We start from the raw sequence: 26840 nt of genomic DNA on the forward strand, positions 1-26840 counted from the left end.
GCATTTTGCAATTTGAGACATTGTATGTGCAGTCATCCTTGACATGAGACTTCATTTATTTATTTGAATATCATGTTTTCAATAATATTTCTAATAAGTTATTGATAATAAGATGAACAACAACTATTTACAAAATTAGATAGATGTCTTTGCAATTTGCAGGGGTCTACAAAAGCCAGGAAGCTCGCCTAATGTTACACATATATCTTATAAAAGTACCAGCACACACTTCTGTGAAGAAAATGAAGGAGGAGAATTGGGCCATGGATGGGTTTGTAAGTATAGTTCCTTAAATGCATGCTGTTTATATAGATAGCAAAATACAGATTTTTTTCAAAAAAAAGAATGTTTCTCAATTTAGCTTATTTGAATGCAAAAATCATATATTTATGTTTATAATCACACACATTATATATATGTATATATGTGTATATATGCATTTTAATACAGCCTTACTTCTCTGGTATGAATGACTTGATTTTAACATTTTCACATATTCTACAATTAATCAATGTTTTGTATACATATTGGTGGGTATTATTATGTGTTCAGATAGGTAGAGTACCCAGAAAACTCACTATAGAATAATTCATCACTTCAATTAGGTATCTCACATCCTATATCTTTCTTTGTTTTCCTCACCCCTCATCCTTGCTTTAGCACTACAAAGCCAATAATGTGGTTTTTTTTTTCTCTACAGATTTACATAAAGTAGATTGTTTATGAGTGAAGTTATATTGTCTATGGCCTTTGTCACTGGCTTCTTACATTTAGTGTGATGGAAAATACAATCTTTATACCATAGTATTATGATTAACCAATTATCAACCTCACTTTCATGCCTATGGCTAAATGAGAGCCTGGTTTATTAAAAAAAATTATCTTCTTTGTACTCTCTGGAAAGGAAGAAGGGCCAGTATAATTGGGAAACTAATTTATTATTTACTTTCATTTACTTGTATCTGTGTGTGCATGGGGATATGCATGTGCAACAATACATGTTGTGCTTACAGAAAAGCAGTAATGGCATTGATTTCTCCAAAGCTGTAGGCACAGGTAGTGGTGAGTTCCTAGTGTGGGTGCTGGGAAATAAAAGCAAGTCTTTTGGAGAGGCAGGTCTTAATGCTGAGCCATTTCTCCACACTGATTCAATTTCTCTATGTTGGTTTATGTTTTAAACAATGTACCCCTTATCTTATAAAAGATTTATTACACAGTGGTATAGTGATATAAAATCTCCATTTACCAATATAATAATTATTTAAATTTATAAATTGTACTTTTGTCTTTATGATTGAAAATTTGTACCATGTGTTCATTGCATAGAAAGAAAAAAAAAAAAAAAAAAAGAATGAAGGCCAATGCTCACTTTAGAATGTATTGAGTACTTATTGAGGCTTAAATAATAAGGCTATTGCCTGCCTTCATATTTAATCAGAATTTCAAATACTTTCAGGTTTCTGCTGAACCTGATGGAGCTACTTATGTATTCCAAGGATTTATCAAAGGCAAAGATTATGGGCAATTTGGACTACAAAGATTGGGTAATATATTTTATTTTTATTTTCAACAAGTTCCTTTGATAGTATAGACATCATAAAAAGACAACCGATTTTGTACATTTTGCACACTTTCAGTATCTAGAATTATGCACTGTCAGGATTATACAGTTAGCCATTTTAGCACATTTGAAGAATAAGCACATTCTTTAAAATATCACTTCTTTATGTAATAACTCTATACAAAGCTTAGTTTTTCATTATATCTGTCATTAATATGATAAGCTGTCTTGCTCCTAAGCAAATACAAATAAGGAAATGTGATATGGATAACATGAAAATTTTAAAGTGTAAATTATTTTTACCTTTTCTCCTGAGAACTATACTACTTCTTTTCAGTTTAAATATCGGAGCAATTATCTTACTTCTCAGTAGATGTAGTGGCACTGTGAGAAACTTTTATAGCCTGGAAGGAAAAATAACTTTGAGGAATGGGTCTCCTTGAGAGCGTGGTTCTTCCTAAATACACAAATTTTTCTGTTCTATGAAGCACAAGGTTTTGTAATCTTCATTTATAATTCTTCTAACATAGGCACCATACTTAATGATCTTTTGGTATTTACAAACACACAGTGTTTGATGTATAGATTCCTGAGGTACACTGTCTACAATCATCAAACTGTTGTACTGACATATAAACAATGAAGCTATCATCTACAATTTATTTCAATAAATCATAACTTTAAACTTTTATTGTATGTACACCGATACACTGGAAAATACGTATAGAAAGACAGGATAAAAAAATTGAATTTTTATAAATTCATTGAATAAAACTGTTCATCAAAATGCCAGAAATTGGGTACTAGGATGGAGAGCACTCAAGGGAGGTGAAAGGGAAGAATAGATGTGATTAGAACATATAGCATAAACATATGAAATATTAAATGAAGTAAACTATTACTTAAGCCATATATACCGTTTCAGACAACTAAATACATATAAACAAAATAAATAATATGTTAACTCTCTAAATAAAATATAATTTATTATTTCATGTAATCTACCACATAAATTTGTGCAGTTTTAACAATAGTATAAAATACCACTAGCATTGGATATTTACACAGTAATGTCACTGGTACCAGGGTTTTCATATGACATGCCCGAGTATCTAAAACACTCCATTTTTAAGAAAAATGTATAAAAAGAATCAATTTCATTTGGATGTTTATTCTTCTCCATCCTCATCCTTAATCTTAGAAAGCCTTATTTTTTCTAACTTGAAAATGTAAGGAAATTATCGTTTTTTAAGTAAAAAGATCAATTATAAACTTGAAATGCCTTTAATTTGCTGACATATTTGTGTTGTTTCCATTAGGACTGAATACTTCAGAAGGGTCAAATTCTTCAAATCAGCCTCATGGTACAAATAGTAGTTCCGTGGCCATTGCAATTCTTGTGCCTTTTTTTGCACTTATATTTGCAGGATTTGGGTTTTATCTTTATAAGCAAAGGTAAGTGTATGGAACTCTGTGACAAAAAAATGTTGACACAAACATTCCATTTGTGTTATTTCTACTGTATCATCTCAAATCCACATTTCCACTTTGTGAGTTGTGCAGAATTGTAAACCTTCTCATTCTATCACTCACCCCCTTGATTCATATGTGCATAACTGTGAAGTTGCACGTGATTTAACCTAACTCTTTTTCATTTTGTCTTTAAATTTCTTGGGACAGAGCTTAATATGCACATGTTACTTATACATTTTTTATATTGATCCTTTAGAGATATTCTATCTCCACTAAGAATTAAAATGAAAATATACTAACTGCAGCCAGATTCATGGAGAAAACTGAAAGCTCAAGTTCATGTGGCACTGTTGAGTGATTCTACCCTAGACGGCACATGCCATTCTTCTAATTGGTTGCACATTTTCTGTTGTTTTGAAGACTATTCAACGATTATGTTTGTGATAGATCAAAAAATAGTAGCACTTATGATTATTAGGTCATATATATTCTATGTAATACAGACATTGGAAGGAGCATTGTTAGTTAATTCTTCACTATTTGGAAAAAAAAATCTCTTTTCAAGTAAAAACCTACAGAAAAAAATAATTCAATTAAATATCTTTAAGTATATTTACATATTTACGTACTTGTCTGCTGACGTACATTGCCTTTTTCAATCTGCAGGTTTTTTTTTTTTTAATTCTATACCAGTCTGTGCAATCTAAGAGTGGTGGTCCATTAATATTAGTATGGTATCTAAGTAACTTTCACAAACATTTAGCTGTATAACTTAACCACACTGAGAACATCTACCATGCCATGTAAAAGGTATTGCCATGTAGGTACAGAATGTACTCATCCATACAGAAAGAATGTGAATTTATTAGCAGTTCCTCTCTAATCCCTTCATGTCAAATTTCAGCCAAAACAAGGAACTACAACTCTGTCATTTTCCTTCTTTTGGATTTTCCATATGAATTCCATTATAAAATGTGTGATGTTTGTCCTTTCTTCTTAAGCATAGTGTTTTAAGATTTGACTCAAGTGATACCTTTCATCAGTGCTTTGTTTCCGTTGAAAAATATTATGTTGTTTGGGGTATTGGTTTTTGTTGTTTGATTGAGTGGGCTCAGTCTTAAATTGTTGGGTACTTAAGTTGTATCAACGTTTGCTGTTGTGACTAATGTGTGTGCATAACTTTTTTGCTTCTTAATTCCTTTGAGTATACACTAAAGATTGGGATTGTTAGAGTGTATTTAATTCTAGTTTTAATTTACCGAGGAGCCACCAGTGATTTTGATTAGTAACTGTACCATTTTGCATTTTAAGTAGCAATGGGTCAGTTTTCTGACCTCAACACAACTCTCTAACGCCTACTCTCTATTTTTTTGTTTAGTTTAATTTGCTATAGTGTCCATGATATCATGTTCGAAACAATGTTTCAATATAATTTTGATTTTAATTCCTATGGTTTCTGATAATGTTGAGTATATTCAGTTTTCATTTTGAGTTAATTTTTGACAATTCCATTTCTAATCCTTATACCATGTGTACCTGGATTTTCACCTCTTCCAACTCCTCCAGTGTCCTTACTCCCTCTCACAGTCACAGCTTCTTCCTCGATAGCAGCTATTAACTTTGGGTCATGAACCCTTTGGGAGTCACATCAGATATCTTGTATATCAGATATTTACACTATGATTCAAAGCAGGAGAAAATTGCAGTTATGAAGTAGCAACAAAATAAGTTTAGGGTTGGGGTCACCACAATAGGAAGAACTACATTAAAGTGTCATACTATTAATAAGGTGAGAACCGCTGTTCTGTACTTAGTATTAACTAGATACACAGATACACGTGCGCGCGCGCGCGCACACACACACACACACACACACACACACAGAAAAAAACAAGAAACAAAAAAACCTGACCTCATGTAGGACTGATATTTACATGTGTTTAGTGTTGACCACTTGGGATTGGAAATCTAATCAGGAGGTTTATCCATAGATAAGACTAATTCTCCCTTACTTAGCTTCTATTGATTGCTTGTTCTTCTGTAGTGGTGAGGTCTTCTGAAACTTCCTCTATCAGTATTTGAACAACAACTGGTGCTGCCACTATTTGCTCTTGTTTTTGCCAACCTTAGAGCTAAGATTTCATGGAGGTGGCATTTCCTGTTACATGTAGAAGATGCCTTAATTATCCTGCTCTACTCACTCTTTTTTTACAGGGTTTCTCTGTGTAGCCTTGACTGTCCTGAATTTGCTTTGTAGGCCAGGCTAGCCTCAAACTCACAGCATCCTCCTGTCTCTGCCTCCTGAGTGCTGGGATTAAAAGCTTGAGCCACCATGCCCAGTTTTTTGTTTTGTTTTTGTTTTTTTGTTTTTTGTTTTTGATTTTTCGAGGCAGGGTTTCTCTGTGGATGTAGCCTTGGCTGTCCAGGACTCACTTTGTGGACCAGGCTGGCCTGGAACTCATAGTGATCCACCTGCCTCTCCCTCCCAATAGCTGGGATTAAAGGCGTGCACCACCACCTCGAACTTCTACTCACTCTTGAAAAATCTTTCTAACCCATTTCCCATTATTTTCCCTGAGGCTTAATAGTAGAAATGCATTGTAGACTCACCAACGGGAGGTGGACACACCAGGTTCTCATGTTTTCTGAATTTTAAGCAGAACTATGTAGTGTCTATTTACACATTGAATTTTTTTATCTTGCTCATGTTATTGAGTCCTTCCTTATGCTAGACTTGAAACCTTCATAAAATGCATAGTGTGACTAAAAAGTATTCCTTTCTGTAGGTTTTCTTTTCATTTCCTTAATATGCTATCTGTACAAAAGGTCTTTTTACCCTCATTATGTTGGGTTTTTTTCCTTTTTGTTTTTTAGTTTTTTTTTGTTTGTTTGTTTGTTTGTGACAGGGTTTCCCTGTGTAGTCTTGGCTGTCCTAGACTTGCTTCGTAGACCAGGCTGGTCTCGAACTCAGTGATCCACCTGTCTCTGTCTCCTAAGTGCTGGGATTAAAGCCAACTGCTAACATGCCCGGCTGTTGTTGTTTTTAATAATTACCAAATTGAAGACGAATGTTGTCCACATGTCTCTTCATGAATTGGATAAACATAACTCTTGTATTTAGGATTTAATGAAATTTGAGTCAACCCATATGCATAATGTAACATTTTTGGTGTTTTAAAGCTTGGTTAGTGTTTACTTTAAAGATATACCCCAAGGACTCTGATGTAGAATGCTTGTCCATTAAACATGACACTCAGGGTGCAGCCTCAGTACTCCAAACATTGGGTTGTGGTGCTGCGTGAGGGTAAAAGCAGGAGCATATGACATTCAGTGCCACTCTTGAATACGGAGAATTTCAGGGAGCTTGAGATACATAAGACCTTGTCTCAAAAATGCAGATCATTCCCTGCCATGTCTTGTATTTATCAACTTAAAAAACAACTTTCTTGAGCTTAAAACCTTGTCCTAAATCTTACACAACTTAAGCATAACTGAAACTATACCTAGTTAGTCTTCAAACCTATCAGAGACTTGAGAAGGACTAAAATTATTATTTGGACTCACCTAGATAAGAGAGATAGTATCTTCTTCAGGGTTGCCAATTACAAAGGAGCTAAACAATTACAATGCAACATTTACAACTTGGCTTTCTGGATTGCTATGTAAGTATTTTTACTGTATATGATTTATTATGAATAAATGAAGTCTAGATTTAAAAAATGTAGATCAATATTAAGAAGAGGCAGTTGTAATACATTGCCTTGATTCCCCTCCTTTCTTGATTCTTACCTAATAAAAAAGAGATGGCCATAATATATTACTTAGTTTTTATTGTAAGTATAATTGATCAAATAATGACAGTGATGAAGTTATAGCTATGGTACAGTATTCACCCTGCAAAAGAAAATTTTCTTCAAGTAAATTTTATTTAAGTAAGAACTTAAATCTAAGTTCCTAAGAGTGCTTTACAATTTATTTTCATTGAGTTTATCCCTATTTTAAATAATAACAATACATAAATTGTCACAGGAATGGAAAGTAACATAATACAATGTGCAACAAAACAATTCAGCAAAATTGACAGTTGAAATGTACAATGCCAAGTATCAGGAAATGAATCAAGAATCAAATTTATCTTCATATAAAACCTTTTTAAGAATTAAGATCTATTCCCATTTTTCTGAGATAGCACCAGATAGATTTCCAAAGTGGCTGTACTAGTTTGCATTCCCACCAGCAATGAAGGAGTGTTCCTCTCTCCCCACATCCTCCCAGCTATTCCACTCTTTGGAATATACCCAGAAGATGCTCCAGCACACAACAAAAAAAAATTTGCTCAACCATGTTCATAGCAGCCTTATTCATAATAGCCAGAACATGGAAACAGCCTAAGTGTCCATCAGTAGAAGAGTGGATAAAGAAACTGTGGTATGAGAGAGGATCCAAGATGGCGGCGAGCAGTGTGGACCACGTTTGGAGGCTGCAGTGAACAATTCAGGGAATTGCACAGATTTCTGAGCCAGGAACACCGAGGTCCGAACATCACGGCAGCGGGAGTGCTCCACGGTTCGGAGGGACCAGGGTGTGGAGGACCTGCGTGCCCCTGCACACGGGAGGAGCGTGGTTTTTCTCTGATCGGAGCGGCAGTGGCAGAGGCAGCAGCACCAGCGGCACCAGCAGCAGCGGCTGAGGTTTGCAGCTCATAGCCTTCCGGTGGAGGCGATTGGTGTGGTGGCTGGTGGGAATTGCTACGGGAGAGGTGACTCGGGGCAGGATTTGGGTCACGTGGAGCATTTGGACCCAGACTGGACTCGGCGGACAGTTCGGCCCCAGAGTCCCGGGTACTGGCCCGGCCCAGCAAGCAATTCTGCCTGAGGCACTAACTCAGCGTGGCCACAGCTCCCCTGCTGTGGCGCAGGCTCAGTTGAGCTCGCAGCTCCACACTAGGCACTACCTCAGCTCAGCGGCAGCTCCCCTGCGGTGACACAGGCTGGGCGGAGCACTTATTCCACCACTGGCGCTAACTCAGAGCAGCCGCAGTTCTCCTGCTGTGGCCCAGGCTTGGTGACGTGCTCAGTTCCATCCTAGGCACCACCTCAGCTCAGCGGCAGCTCCCCTGCAGTGACACAGTCTGGGCGGAGAACTTGGTTTCACCACAGGCACTAACTCAGAGCAGCTGCAGTTCTCCTCCTGTGGCGCAGGCTTGGTGACGTGCTCAGTTCCATCCTAGGCACCACCTCAGCTCAGCCGCAGCTCCCCTGCGGTGACACAGTCTGGGCGGAGCACTTGTTCCACCACTGGCGCTAACTCAGAGCAGCCGCAGTTCTCCTGCTGTGGTGCAGGCTGGACAGAGCTCTCGGTTCCACCAGCTCTAAGACTCTGGTTGGACACAGTGTGCAGTTTGAATCCAGAATTCCTGGCTGAGATTGGTGGTCAGTTCGGGCCCTGAGTCAATAACTGACCACAGCACGCACTTTGGGCCAAAAGGCCCTAGCGGAGCTTGGTGCGTAGTCCCAGCCCAAAAATTCTGGCTTGACCCTGTGTGCATTTTGGGCCCAAAATCCCTAGCTGAGCTTGGCAGACGGTTCAGGCCCTGAGAATCTAGCTGAGTTCTGCCCGTGGTTCGGTCCCAGTGCTCCTGGCTGGACTTGGCAGGGAACACAGAGGCTGTGGATACCTTGGCCTGACCCAACGCTCATTCAGAGACCCAGAACAATTGCAGGATCCACAGCAGAGGGGGGCTGAGGATCACTGGCTGTGAGAGACCAGAACAACAGGGCTAACCTCCTAACATCCACACCAGTGAAGCTTTGAGCTCGCAGCCTAGGGAAATCGTGAGAAAACAAGTGAATCTATCGTCAGACACCCTCCATTCAACTCTGGAAGCTACCCAACAAAAACAAAGACGGCAAGATGTCTAAAGGACAGTGAAAAAGCATACGCAAAAAACCCCAAAACAACATGGCGTCTCCAGTTTCCAGCTATCCCAAAGAAAACAACCCAGAGAACTCAAATACAACGGAAATACAAGAAAATGACCTCAAATCCTTAGTAATGAGGATGATAATGGAGGAAACAAATAAAATTCGTAATCAAATGCAGGAAGATGCAGACAAACAGGTGAGAGACATAAAAGAAGCACATAGAGTGGAACTGGAAAATTGCAGGAAAATGCAAACAACCAGATGAAAGAAATAAATAAAACGGTTCAAGCTCTGAAGACCTATAAAGAGGCAATGGAAGAAACTCAGGAATATACAAAAATCAGGTGAAAGAAATCAAAAAATCAGTTCAAGATCTGAAAATGAAAATGGATTCAATGATAAACACACAGACAGAAGAAAAACGAGAACGTGAGACCTCAGAGAAGAAGGCGAGCAACACAGAGGTGAGCTTTTCTAACAGAATCCAAGAGATGGAAGAACGAATCTCAGGGCTAGAAGATACAATCACAGATATTGAATCAACCATTAAAGAAAATGCCAAATCTGGAAAACTCCTGACACAAAACATCCAAGAGGTTAAGGACACCATGAAAAGAAGAAATTTGAGGATAATAGGCATTGAAGAAAGAGAAGATATCAGACTCCAAGGCCCAGAAACTATTCTCAACAAAATCATAGAAGAAAATTTCCCCAATCTAAAGAAAGAGATGCCTATAAACATACAAGAGGCCTACAGAACACCAAATAGAATTGACCAGAAAAGAAAAAACTGCCCGCCACATAATAATCAAAACACAAAACATGCAGAACAAAGAAAAAATATTAAAAGCTGCAAGGGAAAAGGGCCAAAACATTTAATGGTAAACCTATCAGAAATTACACCCGACTTCTCAGCAGAGACCATAAAAGCCAGAAGGGCCTGGACAGAGATCCTGCAAACCCTAAGAGACCACAGATGCCAGGCCAGACTACTTTACCCAGCAAAATTATCAATAACCATTGATGGAGAAAACAAAATATTCCATGACAAAAACAAATTCAAACAGTACCTATCCACAAACCCAGCTTTACAGAAGGTAGTAGAAGGAAAACTCCATCCCAAAGGGTCAAGCTACCACCAAAACTACCCAGGAAATAGATAACTATCCCATGGCAAAAACACAACTACACAAACGCTCGACTGAAACAACATCAAAATTAAGACTCTTAACAGTCACTGGTCATTAATATCTCTCAACATCAATGGCCTCAATTCTCCAATAAAAAGACACAGACTAACTGAATGGGTACATAAACAAGATCCAACATTCTTCTGCATCCAAGAAACACATCTCACCCATAATGAAAGGCATTACCTCAGGGTAAAAGGTTGGAAAAAAATATTCCAAGCAAATGGTCACAAGAAGCAAGCAAGTGTAGCCATTTTAGTATCGAACAAAATAGACTTTCAACCAAAATTAATCAAAAGGGATGAGGAAGGACACTTCATACTCACCAAAGGTAAAGTCAACCAAGATGACATCACAATTCTGAACATCTATGCTCCCAATACAAGGGCACCCACATTTTTAAAAGATCTCCTAAAAAAGCTTAAACCACACATTGGTCCCCACACAATAGTAGTGGGAGACTTCAACACCCCACTCTCACTGAAGGATAAGTCATTGAAACAGAAACTAAGCCGAGAAATAACATCATTAACCAATGCCATGGGTCAAATGGATCTAACAGATATCTATAAAACCTTTCACCCAAACAAGAAAGAATACACCTTCTTCTCTGCACCCCATGGAACCTTCTCCAAAATTGATCACATCGTAGGTCACAAAGCAAGCCTCAATAGATACAAGAGGATTGAAATAATACCTTGTATCCTATCAGATCACCATGTTCTTAGGCTGCAATTCAACAACAACAGAAATAACAAAAAGCCTACACGTACGTGGAAACTAAACAACTCTCTGCTAAATGACACCTGGGTCAGGGAAGAAATAAAGAAAGAAATCAAGGAGTTTCTGAAATTCAATGAAAATGAAGAAACAACATACCCAAATTTGTGGGATACATTGAAAGCAGTGCTAAGAGGAAAATTCATAGCACTAAGTGCCTTTAAAAAGAAATTGGAAACATCGCACATAAGCATCTTAATAACACAACTGGAAGCCCTAGAAAAAAAAGAAGCAGAAACACCCAAGAGGAGTAGACGCCTGGAAATAATCAAACTCAGGGCTGAAATTAACAAATTAGAAACTAAGAAAACAGTCCAAAGAATCAACAAAACCAGGAGCTGGTTCTTTGAGAAAATCAACAAAATAGAAAGACCGTTAGCCAAACTAACTAAAAGGCAGAGAGACAGTATTGAAATCAACAAAATCAGAAATGAGAAGGGAGACATAACAACAGACACTGAAGAAATTCAAAGAATCATAAGATCCTACTTTGAAGGCATATACGCCACAAAATTTGAAAATCTAAGGGAGATGGACGATTTTCTTGAACAATTTCACTTGCCAAAGTTGAATGAAGAACAGAAAACGAGCTAAATAGTCCCATTTCCCCTACAGAAATAGAAGCAATCATCGATGGTCTCCCAACCAAAAAACGCCCAGGGCCAGATGGTTTCAGTGCAGAATTCTACCAGACCTTTAAGGGCGAGCTAATACCGATATTCTTCAAGCTACTCCAAAAGATAGAAATGGATGAAAAATTACCAAATTCATTCTATGAGGCCATAGTCTCATTGATACCTAAACCTCACAAAGACTCAACAAAGAAAGAGAATTTCAGACCAATTTCTCTTATGAACATAGATGCAAAAATACGAAATAATATACTTGCAAAATGAATACAGGAGCACATCAAAGATATCATTCATCATGACCAAGTAGGCTTCATTCCAGGCATGCAGGGATGGTTTAATATACGGAAATCCATCAATGTAATCCACCATATAAACAAACTGAAAATAAAAAACCACATGATCATCTCTTTGGATGCAGAGAAAGCATTTGATAAAATTCAACACCCATTCATGTTTAAAGTTTTAGAGAGATCGGGGATACAAGGCACTTTCCTCAACATAATAAAGGCTATATACAGCAAGCCAATAGCCAAAATCAAAGTAAATGGTGAGATACTCAAGGAAATTCCTCTCAAATCGGGAACAAGGCAAGGCTGCCCACTCTCTCCATATCTCTTCAATATAGTACTCGAAGTTCTAGCCAGAGCAATAAGACAACAAAAGGAGATCAAGGGTATCCAAATGGGAAAGGAGGAAGTCAAATTATCCCTCTTTGCAGATGATATGATAGTGTACATAAGTGACCCTCAAAACTCCACCAGAGAACTCCTAAAGCTGATAAACCCTTCAGCAAATTGGCTGGATACAAATTAACTCAAAAAAGTCTGTAGCCTTCCTATACACAAATGACAAGCTTGCAGAGGAAGAAATTAGGAAAACCACACCCTTCACATTAGCCACAAGCAATATAAAATATCTAGGAGTTACCCTAACTAAGCAAGTGAAGGACTTGTATGAAAAACATTTCAAAACTCTGAAGAAAGAGATTGAAGATGACCTGAGAAGATGGCATGATCTTCCTTGCTCATGGATCGGGAGAATTAACATAGTAAAAATGGCCATCCTACCAAAAGCAATCTACAGATTCAATGCAATCCCTATCAAAATAACTACACAATTTTTTAAAGACATTGAAAGTTCAATTCTGAACTTCATATGGAAAAACAACAAACCCAGAATAGCTAAAACAATCTTGTACAATAAAAGGTGCTCTAGAGGAATCTCCATACCTGATCTCAAACTGTACTATAAAGCAATAGTAATTAAAACAGCATGGTACTGGCACAGCAAGAGGCTGGTTGGTCAGTGGAATCGAATCGAAGACCCAGATATGAATCCACACACATATGGTCACTTGATTTTTGACAAAGAAGCCAAATCCATTCAATGGAAAAAGGATAGCATCTTCAACAAATGGTGCTGGTCTAACTGGAGGTCTATGTGTAAAAAAATGAAACTGGACCCATATTTGTCACCTTGCACAAAACTCAAATCCAAGTGGATTAAATACCTCAACATAAAACCAGAGACACTAAGCCACTTAGAGGAAAAAGTGGGAAAGAGCCTGGAACATATTGGCACAGGAGACAACTTCCTGAACAGAACACCAACGGCCCAGGTCTTAATGTCAACCATTAATAAATGGGACCTCATGAGGCTGAGAAGCTTCTGTAAGGCAGGAGACACTGTCAAGAGAACAAAGCGACAGCCTACAGGACTGGGAAAAAATCTTCACCAACCCTACATCTGACAAAGGTCTAATATCCAAAATATATAAAGAACTCAAGAAATTAAACACCACCAAACCGAATAACCCAATTGAGAAATGGGGCTTGGAACTAAACAGAGAATTCTCAACAGAGGAGTATCAAATGGCTGAGAAACACTTAAAGAAATGCTCAACGTCCTTAGTCATCAGGGAAATGCAAATCAAAACAACTCTGAGATTCCATCTTACACCCATCAGAATGGCTAAGATCAAAAATTCAAGCGACACCACATGCTGGCGAGGATGTGGAGAGAGAGGAACACTCCTTCATTGCTGGTGGGAATGCAAACTAGTACAGCCACTTTGGAAATCTATCTGGTGCTATCTCAGAAAAATGGGAATAGGGCTTCCTCAAGACCCAGCTATTCCACTCCTTGGAATATACCCAGAAGATGCTCCAGCACACAACAAGAAAATTTGCTCAACCATGTTCATAGCAACCTTATTCATAATAGCCAGAACATGAAACAGCCTAAGTGTCCCTCAGTAGAAGAGTGGATAAAGAAACTGTGGTACATATACACTATGGAATACTACTCAGCTATTAAAAACAAGGAATTCCCAAAATTTGTGGATAAATGGATTGAGCTAGAAATGATCATAATGAGTGAGTTAACCCAGAAGCAGAAAGACTCAAATGGTATATACTCACTTATATCTGCATACTAGCCCAAGGGGCATGTCCAACGAAAGCCTTCACTTACCAGGAAACTGGGACAGAGGGGAAGGCACCCTATTGGGACTCTAAATGCGAGACGCATGGGAGAATAGCAAAATAAAAGGATACAGAGGGTCCTAGAAACCTACAAGTAGAACAATATGATAGGCAGATTTGGGCCCAGGGGTTCCGCTCAAACTAAGGCACCAGCCAAGGACAATACAGGAGGTAAACTTTAAACCTCTTTTCAGATCTAGCCAATGGTCAGAACATTCTCCACAGTTGAGTGGAGAGTGGGATATGACTTTCTCACATACTATGGTGCCTCACATTTGACCATGTTCCCTGGAGGGGGAGATCTGGTGGCACTCAGAGGAAGGACAGCGGGTAGCCAAGAAGAGACTTGATACCCTATGAGAATATATAGGGGGAGGTGATCCCCCTCAGGAACAGTCATAGGGGAGGGGAATAATGGGAAAATGGGGGGGGGGAATGGGAGGATACAAGGGATGGGATAAACATTGAGATGTAACAAAAATAAATTAATAATAAAAAAAAAAGGAACAAAAAAAAAGAAAAAAAGAAAAAATTCCCCAGATTAAAAAAAAAAAAAAAAAAAGAATTAAGATCTAGAAATTAGTTACATCAATTCTGTCCTTTTCCATAAAAATGCAGCACAATATACAAATTGTAAAACATATTTGGAAAAGAGAAACAATACATGAGCATTAGTGAAAGGGGCAAGAACTTAGGAAGAAACTCTTTTTTTTTTTTATTAATTTAATCTTGTTACATCTCAATGTTTATCCCATCCCTTGTATCCTTCCATTCTTCCCTCCCTCCCATTTTCCCATTATTCCCCTCCCCTATGACTGTTCTTGAGGGGGATTACCTCCCCCTGTATATGCTCATAGGGTATCAAGTCTCTTCTTGGCAACCTGCTGTCCTTCCTCTGAGTGCCACCAGGTCTCCCCCTCCAAGGGACATGGTCAAATGTGAGGCACCAGAGTACGTGAGAAACTCATATCCCACTCTCCACTCAACTGTGGAGAATGTTCTGACCATTGGCTAGATCTGGGCAGGGGTTTAAAAGTTTACCGCCTGTATTGTCCTTGGCTAGTGCCACTTTGGAAATTTATCTGGTGCTATCTCAGAAAAATGGGAATAGGGCTTCCTCAAGACCCAGCTATTCCACTCCTTGGAATATACCCAAAAGATGCTCCAGCACACAACAAGTAAATTTGCTCAACCATGTTCATAGCAACCTTATTCATAATAGCCAGAACATGGAAACAGCCTAAGTGTCCCTCAGTAGAAGAGTGGATAAAGAAACTGTGGTACATATACACTATGGAATACTACTCAGCTATTAAAAACAAGGAATTCCCGAAATTTGTGGATAAATGGATTGAGCTAGAAATGATCATAATGAGTGAGTTCACCCAGAAGCAAAAAGAGACGAACGGTATATACTCACTTATATCAAAACACTAGTCCAAGGGATACATACCATGAAAAACTTTACTTACCAAAAAATTGGGTCAGAAGAGAGGACATCCGATGGAGACTCTAGGCGAGAGTAGCATGGAAGAATGGGGAAATAGTAGGACCCACAGAGTCCTGGAAACCTACAAGTAGAACATTATGATAGGCAGATTTGGGCCCTGGGGTCCCACTCAAAGGAAGAAACTCTTGATGCAAACATAGCTACGCCAATGTGCCTAGGCTCCATTTCTTTAATTAAAGGTAAACGTTTAATTACTCGTGGATGTTGGGAAACATTTCCAAAACAGAAATGTCAGCAAGAATTTTTTTACCATATTATTGGCTCTTATATACATAAGATGACAACACACCTGAAGATTTTCATTTATGGAGTAACCAAATTAGCCTTCTGTTTCACAAACATTTGCTGTCTAGTCTTTATGTGCTTACCTTTTCTGTTTTAGTATAGAATTGTATCCTTTTTTTATTCTTCAAGTCTCAAAAAAGAATTTTAATTCCCAGACAACTTTTCCCTCATTGTTTTTCTTAAAATAACTTACAAGCTAATTGTTAGCATGCTAACTGTTTTTCTTTGAGTCATAACAACTATCATAATCTCGTCTTCTCCTTCTGTTTATCCATAATCATTATCTTCTATTGCTTCACTTTAAATTCGCAGGAACAATGATATTATATGCTTTGAAGATGTAGATGCATTATATATTGGGAATGATGCTAGGAATATAAACAGATGTTTAGTACATATATGATAAGCGAATATATGGCAATGAAAAGATGAACCATCCTGATTTATATTTTATATATACACAGTAATTTTTACTTGTCACAAAAATTTGAAGGAGCAAATCCATGTATTTGTATTGATATGATACTTATAGGTAATAGTTATAAAATTTAGTAGGTTTGGGATTTCTTAGTTAATACTTTTAAGTGACATTATCCCCTACCAGTTATAATGAAAGTGCATTATGTGAACCCTAGTCTGCTATTTCTAGTACCCTAACATGCCACTATAAATGTTTTTTTTTCTAACAGGACTGCACCGAAAACACAGTACACAGGATGTTCTGTTCATGAAAATAACAATGGCCAAGCAGCCTTTGAGAATCCCATGTATGACACTAATGCCAAGTCTGTGGAGGGGAAGGCCGTACGATTCGACCCCAACTTGAATACAGTTTGCACAATGGTATAACACGGCAACATGTTGCCTTCTTCAGAACCCTGGAAATCGACACACTGAACAGTGCACTTTTAGTTCACTGCTAAACAAAGCACACTTTTCAGGACTTGCTGGGTCACCATTTCCTGAGGAATAATAACGAAGAGTGTTTTTGTTTGTTTTTGTTTTTGTTTTTGATAAACTGGATCAAAATTCATCTTCATGTTTACCATGGAGAGTTTTACAGAAATCTGGCTGCACTCCAAGAGTGCTTACTCACAGTTTATTTGCTTTTTTTAAAAAGGAGATTATTCTAAAACATAAAATTATTTGCATATATTGGAGGAGCATCCACTATCAGTATTTCTGTGCTTTATAAACTATATTAGAGGGACTGGGTACAAAAATGATATAGGGTAGAAAATAAGAGCTATACTTACCAGAGTCAATAGATCACTGACTCCTCTTTGCTGTCACTAACTACATTGCACTCACGTGTCTGTAGTTCATACCACAAATCTGCAATTCATTCTTTTTATCCAAGGCATTGTATTCCTTACTTCCTTGGATATTTAGGAATGACACATGCCTTTAAGTATTTATGAGCTAATTGATACCACAGAAGAAATAAGGTTGCCCACCCCAATCTGGCATTCTGTATTACTTATACAGATACTACCTTTTGAAGGATCATTTTCAACTTTCTGCAAATGGCAAGGTCATATTGTGACCTTTTTTTATTTCTCCATTATCAAGGAAACAGTTTTATCCACTGAGCTATGAGATGCTCTTAGATATTTGCCTCAGAAAGTATTTCGGCTCACAAAAATTATCTGTAAAGATGTTTATTTTGCAGTTATCTAAGACACCAGCTTGATAACCCTTTTTAAACCAAACACTACAATGGTTTTCAAAGACCTACTAGAATAAATCAATTATGTCTCCATTTAATTACGTCTGCATATCCTTCCAGCTGAATCTTTGGTTTTACTAATTTAGATACTTTTTAGTTTCTTTGAACAATGAGGTATAATATATTCTGATCTACCCCTTACCTTAATGACTAAAAGAACCAAAAAAAAAAAAAAAAATGTTCTTTCAGATCACCAATATAAATTTGTTTCCCAAATATATGTATTCATCAAATTTTGACAGGTTTTTAAATGTTCTGTCTATACCCTATTTTTAAGAAGTAGGTATCAGGTACAGCCAGTGTTTTTCATTGTCTCATTAAAACAAGTTTAGATGTTATGTTGATCTCACTTCAAGCTACATGATACATTAGTGTTGGCATTTTTAGTTCCTAGAACATTGTCTTCCTCTTTGTGTTCATTAAGTTTCATTTCATTGAATAAAACACATGCCCATTGTGAACTCTCTGTTGTCCATTTCAAATATGGATTGTTCTGTGAAGGGTCTCACTTTTTGTATCATGAGACAAGAGTGCCTACGAGAAACTATTGCACCTGGGAGCACCGCTTGGAGCTATCTCTGCATTTAGTGAATTTCTTGTAAAACACTTTGAGATACACTGTTTTGGAAATTCATAAATTTTCTCAACATTGTATTCTACTGACAGGATGCGGTTTTAAATTTTATGCCATCTGTTATTTATTCTTGTTTATTCAAATGACTGCAATAACAATGATTCATTCACTAATGTTAAGGTTAATATGTTTAAGATCTTGTTTAAATGACGTTTCTTCTGCAACTGGCTACTCCTCTTATATTAATGCATACACTTTTGTAAAGAAGTATATTTTTATGATAAAAAACTTTGTAAAAGTATGATGTAAATTTTCAGTGCAATGTAAACAAATAAAAAAGGATAATTGCTTTTGTAAAATGTGTATTCTTTGCAAATTCACCTTTAGCTTTTCTTTTGTAAAAGCAAGGCACAGACCTGTTTTCACTTGATACTTTAAAAAAATATCCCTCAATTGCATGTCACATTGTAACAGGTAATGTTTAGTTTCTCCCTTTGTTTTCTACTTACTACTGTAATAGTCTTTTATAGGCAAATAGAATACCAGTAAATATAATTGATTCGGGTACCAAACATAGGCTCACTATAGGGGACCCATGGAATATGATATAGTGACATGAATTTTTTAAAATAAGGGATTTATTGAGATAAGTACAGAAGAAAACAGAGGCATGGTCATATGCACCTCTATATTAGGAATGAGGAATTTATGAATGGGGAAAGGGACATGCTGCTAGATGACTACATGGTGAGATATGAAAATGTTTAAGGATCTTTGTAGATGTCCAGCATCTCTCCTTGCTTATATGTTTGTATGTTCCATACTGAGAAAGTACCCTGTCCTTTGAGGGGCATTTAGATTTGGAATTAAAAATCATGATTACCATTTTCTCCCTCATAAAGGATGTTTTCTGCTTACACTCATTTGAGGAAGTTCAGGTGATAATTGCTCTCTGATTTCCTTTAAGAACAATGTAGTTGTACCTTTGATACATGGATCAATAATATTTTTCTAACTAGTTTAAGGTCATAAGAGCCTGACTAAGAACTGTCCTCAAATATGACTTTCAGTGGTACTGTATAAGTTTATATATAATTAATATTCTCTAATATTCCATGGTATATTTTGTAAAGATACTTCTGTAACATGTTTCATAGGTTAAAACTCAACAGTAACAACATACCATGCAAATAAGTTTTTTTTTTAAGCAAAAGAGTGGTATCAACATATTCATGAGTAATGTAAATATCTGTGCTCTGGAAAGTTATTGTTTCTATAATGTTATGAACATAGTATGTTATTTAATTCAATTTTACTAAAGAACTTTTATGGTATAAGAGGCAACTTTTATTTAAGGGATCATTAGATGATACACTGTGTCATCTTGCTCTCCCAGCCTTGTTCTGTAATTTCTTGCTAACTTTAAACACCCCCTTCACTCCTAATTTCTTTGTATTTTCAGTTATATTTTCTATTTATTTGTATTCTCTTCTGTGTTTCATTCCCTCTGTTTTTCTCATTTTGTGCCTTTCTTCATATGTTTTTCTTCCTTTACATATATCTAGTATTTTAGTTTTTATTTATTTAAATTTTATTCAGTCTTTAACTTTTTTCAAAAGTTTGTAGAATTTTTATGATGATAAAAAATCTTTAAAAGCCTTATCACACCTTTTTTATATCTTAAGAAAATTAAATATATGAGTATACAGAAGCCTGTGTAATGGTGGAAATGACTAAAAGGTGAGATTTGTTTTACTATGTGATATGTTCACAAGTGAGTATATAGAAATGGACATAATACAGATTAAAAGATCAGTCACTGGGTGTTAATCTTTTTTAAGGCAAATTGAAATACACCATTTGTCAAAGTATTAACCATTGACTATAAATTTAAAATAAGCACAGTTAAAATAATGTTTAAAAAACAAAACAAAACAGTTTATTCCAGTGGATACAGGTTCATGCTGCTAAGCCTTATGTCTGAGTTTGGACATTTGGACACACATTGTGGAAGACAAGAATCAACTCCCACCTCCATATGCATATTGCTACAGGAGATCAAGGACACGGACACACACACACATACACACACACACACCAATAATTTTGGCTAAAAGAAGATTAATTTCCTTTAGGATGACTACTACAGGTAAGGTAATATTGATCTAAAAAGATATACATGTTGGAAAATGAGAAATATCTGTCTGTCATCACTTCTGTAGGTTTAGTATTTGGAAGTAATTTAAGAGTAGATTTAGAAGCTGTTGGGGAATAGAGGGACCCCCAGACATTAGATTACGCTCTTCAGAATATAAACAATGGAAGTAGTGAACACAAGCCAGACACTTTGCCAACTTTAATAAGTCCCTCTGTGTAGTAAGTTTATTAGTCTTGTAAAAAGAAGCACATCTCACTACATTCAAATTGTACTGCAAAATATGAAACAAGAAATTCCTTTTTAAACTTTTCTATGACTTAAACTTACTTGTAACTATTAGCATAGCTGTGAAAATGGGAGTGATCTTATTACCATGATTTGTTCTAGACTCCTTACGGGCCCCAGACCTTGTGATCTAGGTCAAAATAATTCAGATACAAGACAGTGATGTACAAGAGAGATGGTCTTTATTCTAGAGTGAGATAAAGCACTCTTGAGGTAAGAATGGAAAGTGGGCCAAGAAAGTACCATGACAATTTGTATCTCAAGAAGATTTTATACTGTCTTTACAGTCTCTGTAACAGACATCTGTCTGTGTAGGACATTTTGCTGTCCAGGTTGTTGATATATATATATATATATAAAGTAGTACCTGAGGTGGTTCAAATCTGATTATATAGATCATGTGAACAGATGAGGTATTAGTAGAATTTTCAGGAATATACCTGTAACCTTGAAACTTGTTAATGTGTAATACAAGAGTCCACAGAGTAGACACAGGAACACTACTCATGCCATATGTACCATCCATAGAATAAATTAAATTTTTTTTATGAATATCCCATGAGTCCAGGGATTGAGGCAAAGACTTTGTTAAATTTCCAGAACTATTCTTGTACTTCAGTAACATACAACTTAAAACACCTCTGATGTTGTAGTAATCCTAAAGCAGGAAGTCTTTTCATCAAGTATACTTTTCTAAGTCTTTGATATCTTGTTAATTATTTTATCATATTCACTCTCAAATATCAAATTTGTTTCCTAAATCCACTCCTAACTCCCTACTTGCTCTTCAGACTCTTTTCCTTCTATGGGGTTGCCTTGTCAAGACTCAATATAAGTGAGGGCTTTTGTCTTTTCTATTTTTAAAGTTTTATTATAATTTATTCATATTACATCCTAATTGTAATCCCCTTGTTTTTGTCTTCCTGCTCCCCACCCTCCCTCTCCCTTTAGCCCTATTTTTGTTCCCTAAACCTCTTACAAGTGGGGGTCCTCCTCCCCCACAGTTTGACCATAGCCTATCAGGTCTCATCTGGATAGCCTGCATCCTCTTCCTCTGTGTTCCCTCAAGAAGGGAGGCCAGCACAAACTGATGCTCCAATAAAGGGCATTGCAGTCAGAGAACCTAGAACCCCTGTTTAGATGTAACTGTTGGACGGCTTATTCACCTCGTGGGGAAGGGGGTTAATCAGGGAATATCTTTTCTTGTTTTATCTTGTTATGGCTTGGAAGGTGAATGAATGGGGGAGAGCCAAGAGGTGGGGAGGAACTCGGAAAAGCAGAGTGAGGGGAAACTGTGGTGAGGATATATTATATGACAGAATCTATTTTTAGTATAAATAAACATTTAAGAGAAAATATTAAAAGTATAAAATAAAAGCAAAAAACATTTCCTTCTTTTGTTCTGGTGTGGGCCATCTACTGGTACACACAATAAAAACTGACTCTTGCCCTCTTGAAACCATTAATTGCCTATATCTCTTCATTTCTTTTAGAGACTTAAGAACCATTTTACACTCTATGCTAGACTATTGACTGACTTTATATTACGCAGGTCTTGTGCAAACAAGAGCTGCTATGAATTCATGAGTATAGCAGTCCTGTTACATCAAGAAGATGATATTGCTTTGCTCCAATTGTCACCAAACTTAGACTCTTAATATCTCCATTTTTTTTGCAATGGTTTCTGAGCCTTGGGGATAAGTAGAATATGGATGTCTCATTTGTTGTACAGAACGGCAAAGATACTTAATATCTGCACTTTGTCCAGTTGTAAATGATTTGAGGAAAGGTTTTAGTTTATCCAATCCTTCTGTTCTTGTGTCCAAAGTATGGTAGATTGATTCAGTATTTATCATTAAGACTATACACAACTTATATAAAAGGCTAATCACTGGCATCAAAGCTGATTTCTTAACCTGACACTCTCTCAAAGGCATGAATCTGTTTTCCATCACTGGGAATTGGGAAGTCCCAGATGACTTCTCTACGTTCAGTTGTGACAACTCTATGTCCTGACTTGCAACGAATCCTAAATTTCAGGCTGAGAACGATGAGGATCTGGCCTAGGGCAGTAAAATTTTATATCACCTGGCAGTTAAGTTCATGTTTTATTTAGTGGTTTAGGTTCTCATTTAAGGAAGTAAAACAGCATGGTGATGCACGCCTTTAATCACATCACTTGGGAGGCAGAGGCAGGTGGATTGCTGTGAGTTATAGGCCTGCCTGTTCTACTAACCCAATCCAGGTCAGCCAGGGCTGCTTATACTGGAAAAGCCTGCTTCAAACAAACAAACCCAACAAACAAACAAACCAACAAAAAGCAAACAGATTTGAGAAGGAATAAACTTGACTACCTGAGTATGCTGGGAGTGAAGGTTAGTGGCTTTCCAAATGAGAGGATGACAGTTTGTTACCTGAATAGTCACCCAAAACTCTTTATAATGTTGGAGCTTCTTCTTCACCCTTCTGGCCCAATATTTCTGACAAATTTTTGAGGCAGGAACCATTGAGAACTAGTTTACTCCATCTAAGCATAGTTTGGCCATTGACTCTGTCTGCATCCAAGCTTGGCTTTTTTAAGCCAGAATTCTGTCTGTGGTAGAAACAAGGACATTTTGCCCAATGGCTTGTTTGCCACATTTGAAGTCATCTCCATGAGGAGGCTCTTTATAATATATATATATATATATATATATATATATATATATATATATATATATATAGTTATAGTTTTATATATATATATATAGTTATATCTATATAGTTATATATAGTTATATATATAGTTATATATATATATAGTTATATATATAGTTATATATATATATAGTTATATATATAGTTATATATATATAGTTATATATATAGTTATATATATAATTATATATATATATATAACAAATATATAGTGTGAGGAAAATCTTATATTTGAATTCTATACCACTATATCTAGAATTAAGCTTATTTTGCAACTATATACACAATTCTATACCAGTGAATTAAAAATAACCTTGTGAGTGACAATTGAGCCATTAAAGTTGAGAACTAGATTTACTAGTCTAGTTTTGGTTCTATTGACCCTATGTATTTCTATATTGTCCCTTCTTTTCAACCCATATTTCCAAACCTAAGAATGTAAGATAAAGGAAAAGAGAGACATTGCTGAGTCTAAGCTTGTTTTCTCTCAAATAAGACCAATAATAGCTTTTAACCAACTCTCTTTTTTTTTTTTTTTTTTAATTTATTCTTGTTACATCTCAATGTTTATCCCATCCCTTGTATCCTCCATTCCCCCCCCCCCCCATTTTCCCATATTCCCCTCCCCTATGACTGATCTTGAGGGGGATTACGTCCCCCTATATATTCTCATAGGGTATCAAGTCTCTTCTTGGCTACTTGCTGTCCTTCCTCTGAGTGCTACCAGGTCTCCCCCTCCAGGGGACATGGTCAAATGTGAGGCACCAGAGTACGTGAGAAAGTCGTATCACACTCTCCACTCAACTGTGGAGAATATTTTGACCATTGGCTAGATCTGGGAAGGGGTTTAAAGTTACCTCCTGTATTGTCCTTGGCTGGTGCCTTAGTTTGAGCGGGACCCCTGGGCCCAAATCTGCCTATCATATTGTTCTACTTGTAGATTTCTAGGACCCTCTGGATCCTTTTATTTTGCTGTTCTCCCATGCGTCTCTCATTTAGAGTCCCAACTCTCATTTAAAAAACCCTCTATAGCCTCATAAAGAGACCGAAAACCTACTCAACCCTCCTTAAATGAAATAGGGTATCATTCTCTTAATGTTTCTTCCAGCTGATTTGGGACAAATAGTCCCTTTGTAGGGGCCCAAATAAAATTGGGGAAATGGTGGTACAACATTTGTGGTCCAGTTTCTAGATGTTGAGAAAGTCCAGGCTTAATTAGAGTCTTGTGTGGGACAGTTTGAAATGCTGGACCAATTGGAATTGGAACCTTTCTTGGAAAGTGTCATGGGAACTGTCTTGTTCTGATGAGGAACAGAATTAAGTCTGTGATGGAGTTGAAGACCAGGTAGCTTAGTTTTAAAATGAAGCTTAGTTGTTTAGGGGTTAAGATGTTTTTCGGTCTAGATAGATGTATTAAGTTGATAATGACAAGATGTGATGGAGATTGATTTATAGTCAGAAATTTAGACGCACCAAGAAGGAAAGATGTCTTAAAGGCTATCAAATACAAAAAGCCAAAACACTAAGAATGTGTATATATATATATGTAATTCCTGATTGTGTCATGGCTCTTCTTGCTATAGGTAGTCTATTGTATATATATGTAATAATATAACTGTATATGTAAAAGAATAAAAAAAACAAGCAAACAAACAAACAAACAAACAAACAAAAAAAGATGAGATCACCTATACATAAAAATGTCATTTCACTATTTAAAGTTTAAGTCTTTTGGTACATAGTTAGGTCCTGCCCAAGAGTATGAGATCTGTGTTTAAAACTCCAGGGAGAAACACCACAGGTAAGTGGTCTATTCCATCCTGGAGCAGCAGGCCATTCAATGGTAAAAGCATTGATTTTTCAGAATCTATGGAAGTACAAAACAGAACATTTTAAAAATCTAAGCCTGTTAAGTATTGGCCATTGGAAGGAATTTGTGTTCATGAAGTATAGACATTAAGGGACATTTAATACACATACCAACTGCATTTGTAACATCAAGTGCTTGTACCACTGTGTAGTTTCCATTAAATGTGTTAACAGACTGCACTGGAAATTAACAGGGAGTCCAAAGGAGTTAAAAGCCCCTAACAAAGGAATTTACTGATAAGTGGTTGAAATTCCATTAAGGATTTAAATAACAATAATGCTTTAATTTATTAATATGTGTGGTGGTAATAGTTTCTATATTTGGCATAGGATTGGAATACTTATGTGTTAAAGAAGATAGCGTCCATCAATGACTCGCTATTGGTCCCTGACAGACAGGAAATCCTGCTTGTTACTATAATTTTTCTAATGTGTTGAAAATAATTAGGAACCCCAAGTTTTGGTGAAAAGTCTGTGCAATACAGGGGGATGGCAATTGGCTATCTGTAGAAAATTATGGATAGAGATTAAGTTATACCATGGAAAACATAAAAGTGAAGCAAACATTGATAATAACATCTCATTGATGCCCCTTCTGTCACAGGCCTAGGGGAGGGGAATAGGTTGAAAGAGTGAGGGAGGCAGGAATAGGAAGACACAAGCAATGGGAAAGCAATCAGGATGGATTGTGAATAAATTATTTAAATTAAAAAGAAAACTTGTATATAATTACTTGCCTTTTCCAGTTGTTTGCAAAAGACATAGCACAAACTACTATTTTAACTAATATTTCCATAAGGTGGGCATATTCTTTGCCCATGAATTATATCCCCAACATGCAGTCACTTAGGGAAAAATTGATTTTGTTTTTGTAGTTTGAGTATCAAAGTGTTACATTATGAAAGGTACACTCAGTAACTAAATAAAAAAGAATCTGATGCAAGGATGCCATCTAGAAGAGAAAAAGCACAAGGAGCTCTGAAAAACATCATCATGTCTTATCAAAAATAATAGTGAATTTGGGAACAACCTTCTCTCTTTCACATTTTTTATTTTATTTCTTATTTACTCTCTCATATATTACACATCCCTAACACAGTCCCCCCTTCCAAATCCTTATTCCCCCACATCCCTCATCCATTTTTCTTCTATTTCCTTTCAGAAAAGAAGAGGCCTCTGGTATATCAACTAAAATAAGACTATATACCTCCCTTCAAATTAAGTCTGGGTGAGGCAACACAGATAAATGAGTCAGGGATAGCCCCAGCTACCATTTTTGTAAGTCTCACAAGAATACCAAGCTACACAATCATAAACCATAACATATATACAGAGATCATGGGTAAGACCCATTCAGTCTCTCTAACTTTCAGTTCAATCTCTGAGAGCTCATATGAGTGCAGGTTAGTTCATTCTGTGGGCCATTTTTTTTTTTTTTTTTTTTTTTTTTTTGTGTCCTTGAATCCTCTGGCTCCTACAATTTTTACTCCCCTTCTTTTGTTGGATATCCAGAGATAGCCATAATGATTGGCTGCTAGTCTTAGAATCTGTCTCTATTAGGTGCCAGGTAGATCATCTCTGTTAACAGTTATGCTATGGTCCTGTGTATGAGTATAGCAGAGTACGTTAGAGATCATTTCATTTACTTTTTATTCTCATTTAAAATTTTTTACTTAGTTATTCTCCTTAC

General features: G+C 36.6%; 1 protein-coding gene across 2 annotated transcripts in view; it reads left to right on the plus strand.

The window, feature by feature from the left end:
- Positions 1 to 17391, plus strand: part of Csmd3 (CUB and Sushi multiple domains 3) — a 1090370-nt gene extending 1072979 nt beyond the window's left edge. For both annotated transcript variants that reach the window (XM_051159708.1, XM_051159709.1), the window contains 4 exons: positions 163 to 275; positions 1457 to 1544; positions 2881 to 3016; positions 16528 to 17391. In XM_051159708.1, the coding sequence (XP_051015665.1) occupies positions 163 to 275; positions 1457 to 1544; positions 2881 to 3016; positions 16528 to 16687 (497 nt within the window). In that variant the 3' untranslated portion in view covers positions 16688 to 17391. The remainder of the gene's footprint in view (positions 1 to 162; positions 276 to 1456; positions 1545 to 2880; positions 3017 to 16527) is intronic.
- The last annotated feature ends 9449 nt before the right edge of the window (positions 17392 to 26840 follow it).

The sequence above is a fragment of the Acomys russatus genome, chromosome 17 (genome assembly GCF_903995435.1).
Source record: "Acomys russatus chromosome 17, mAcoRus1.1, whole genome shotgun sequence".
NCBI lineage: Eukaryota > Metazoa > Chordata > Mammalia > Rodentia > Muridae > Acomys > Acomys russatus.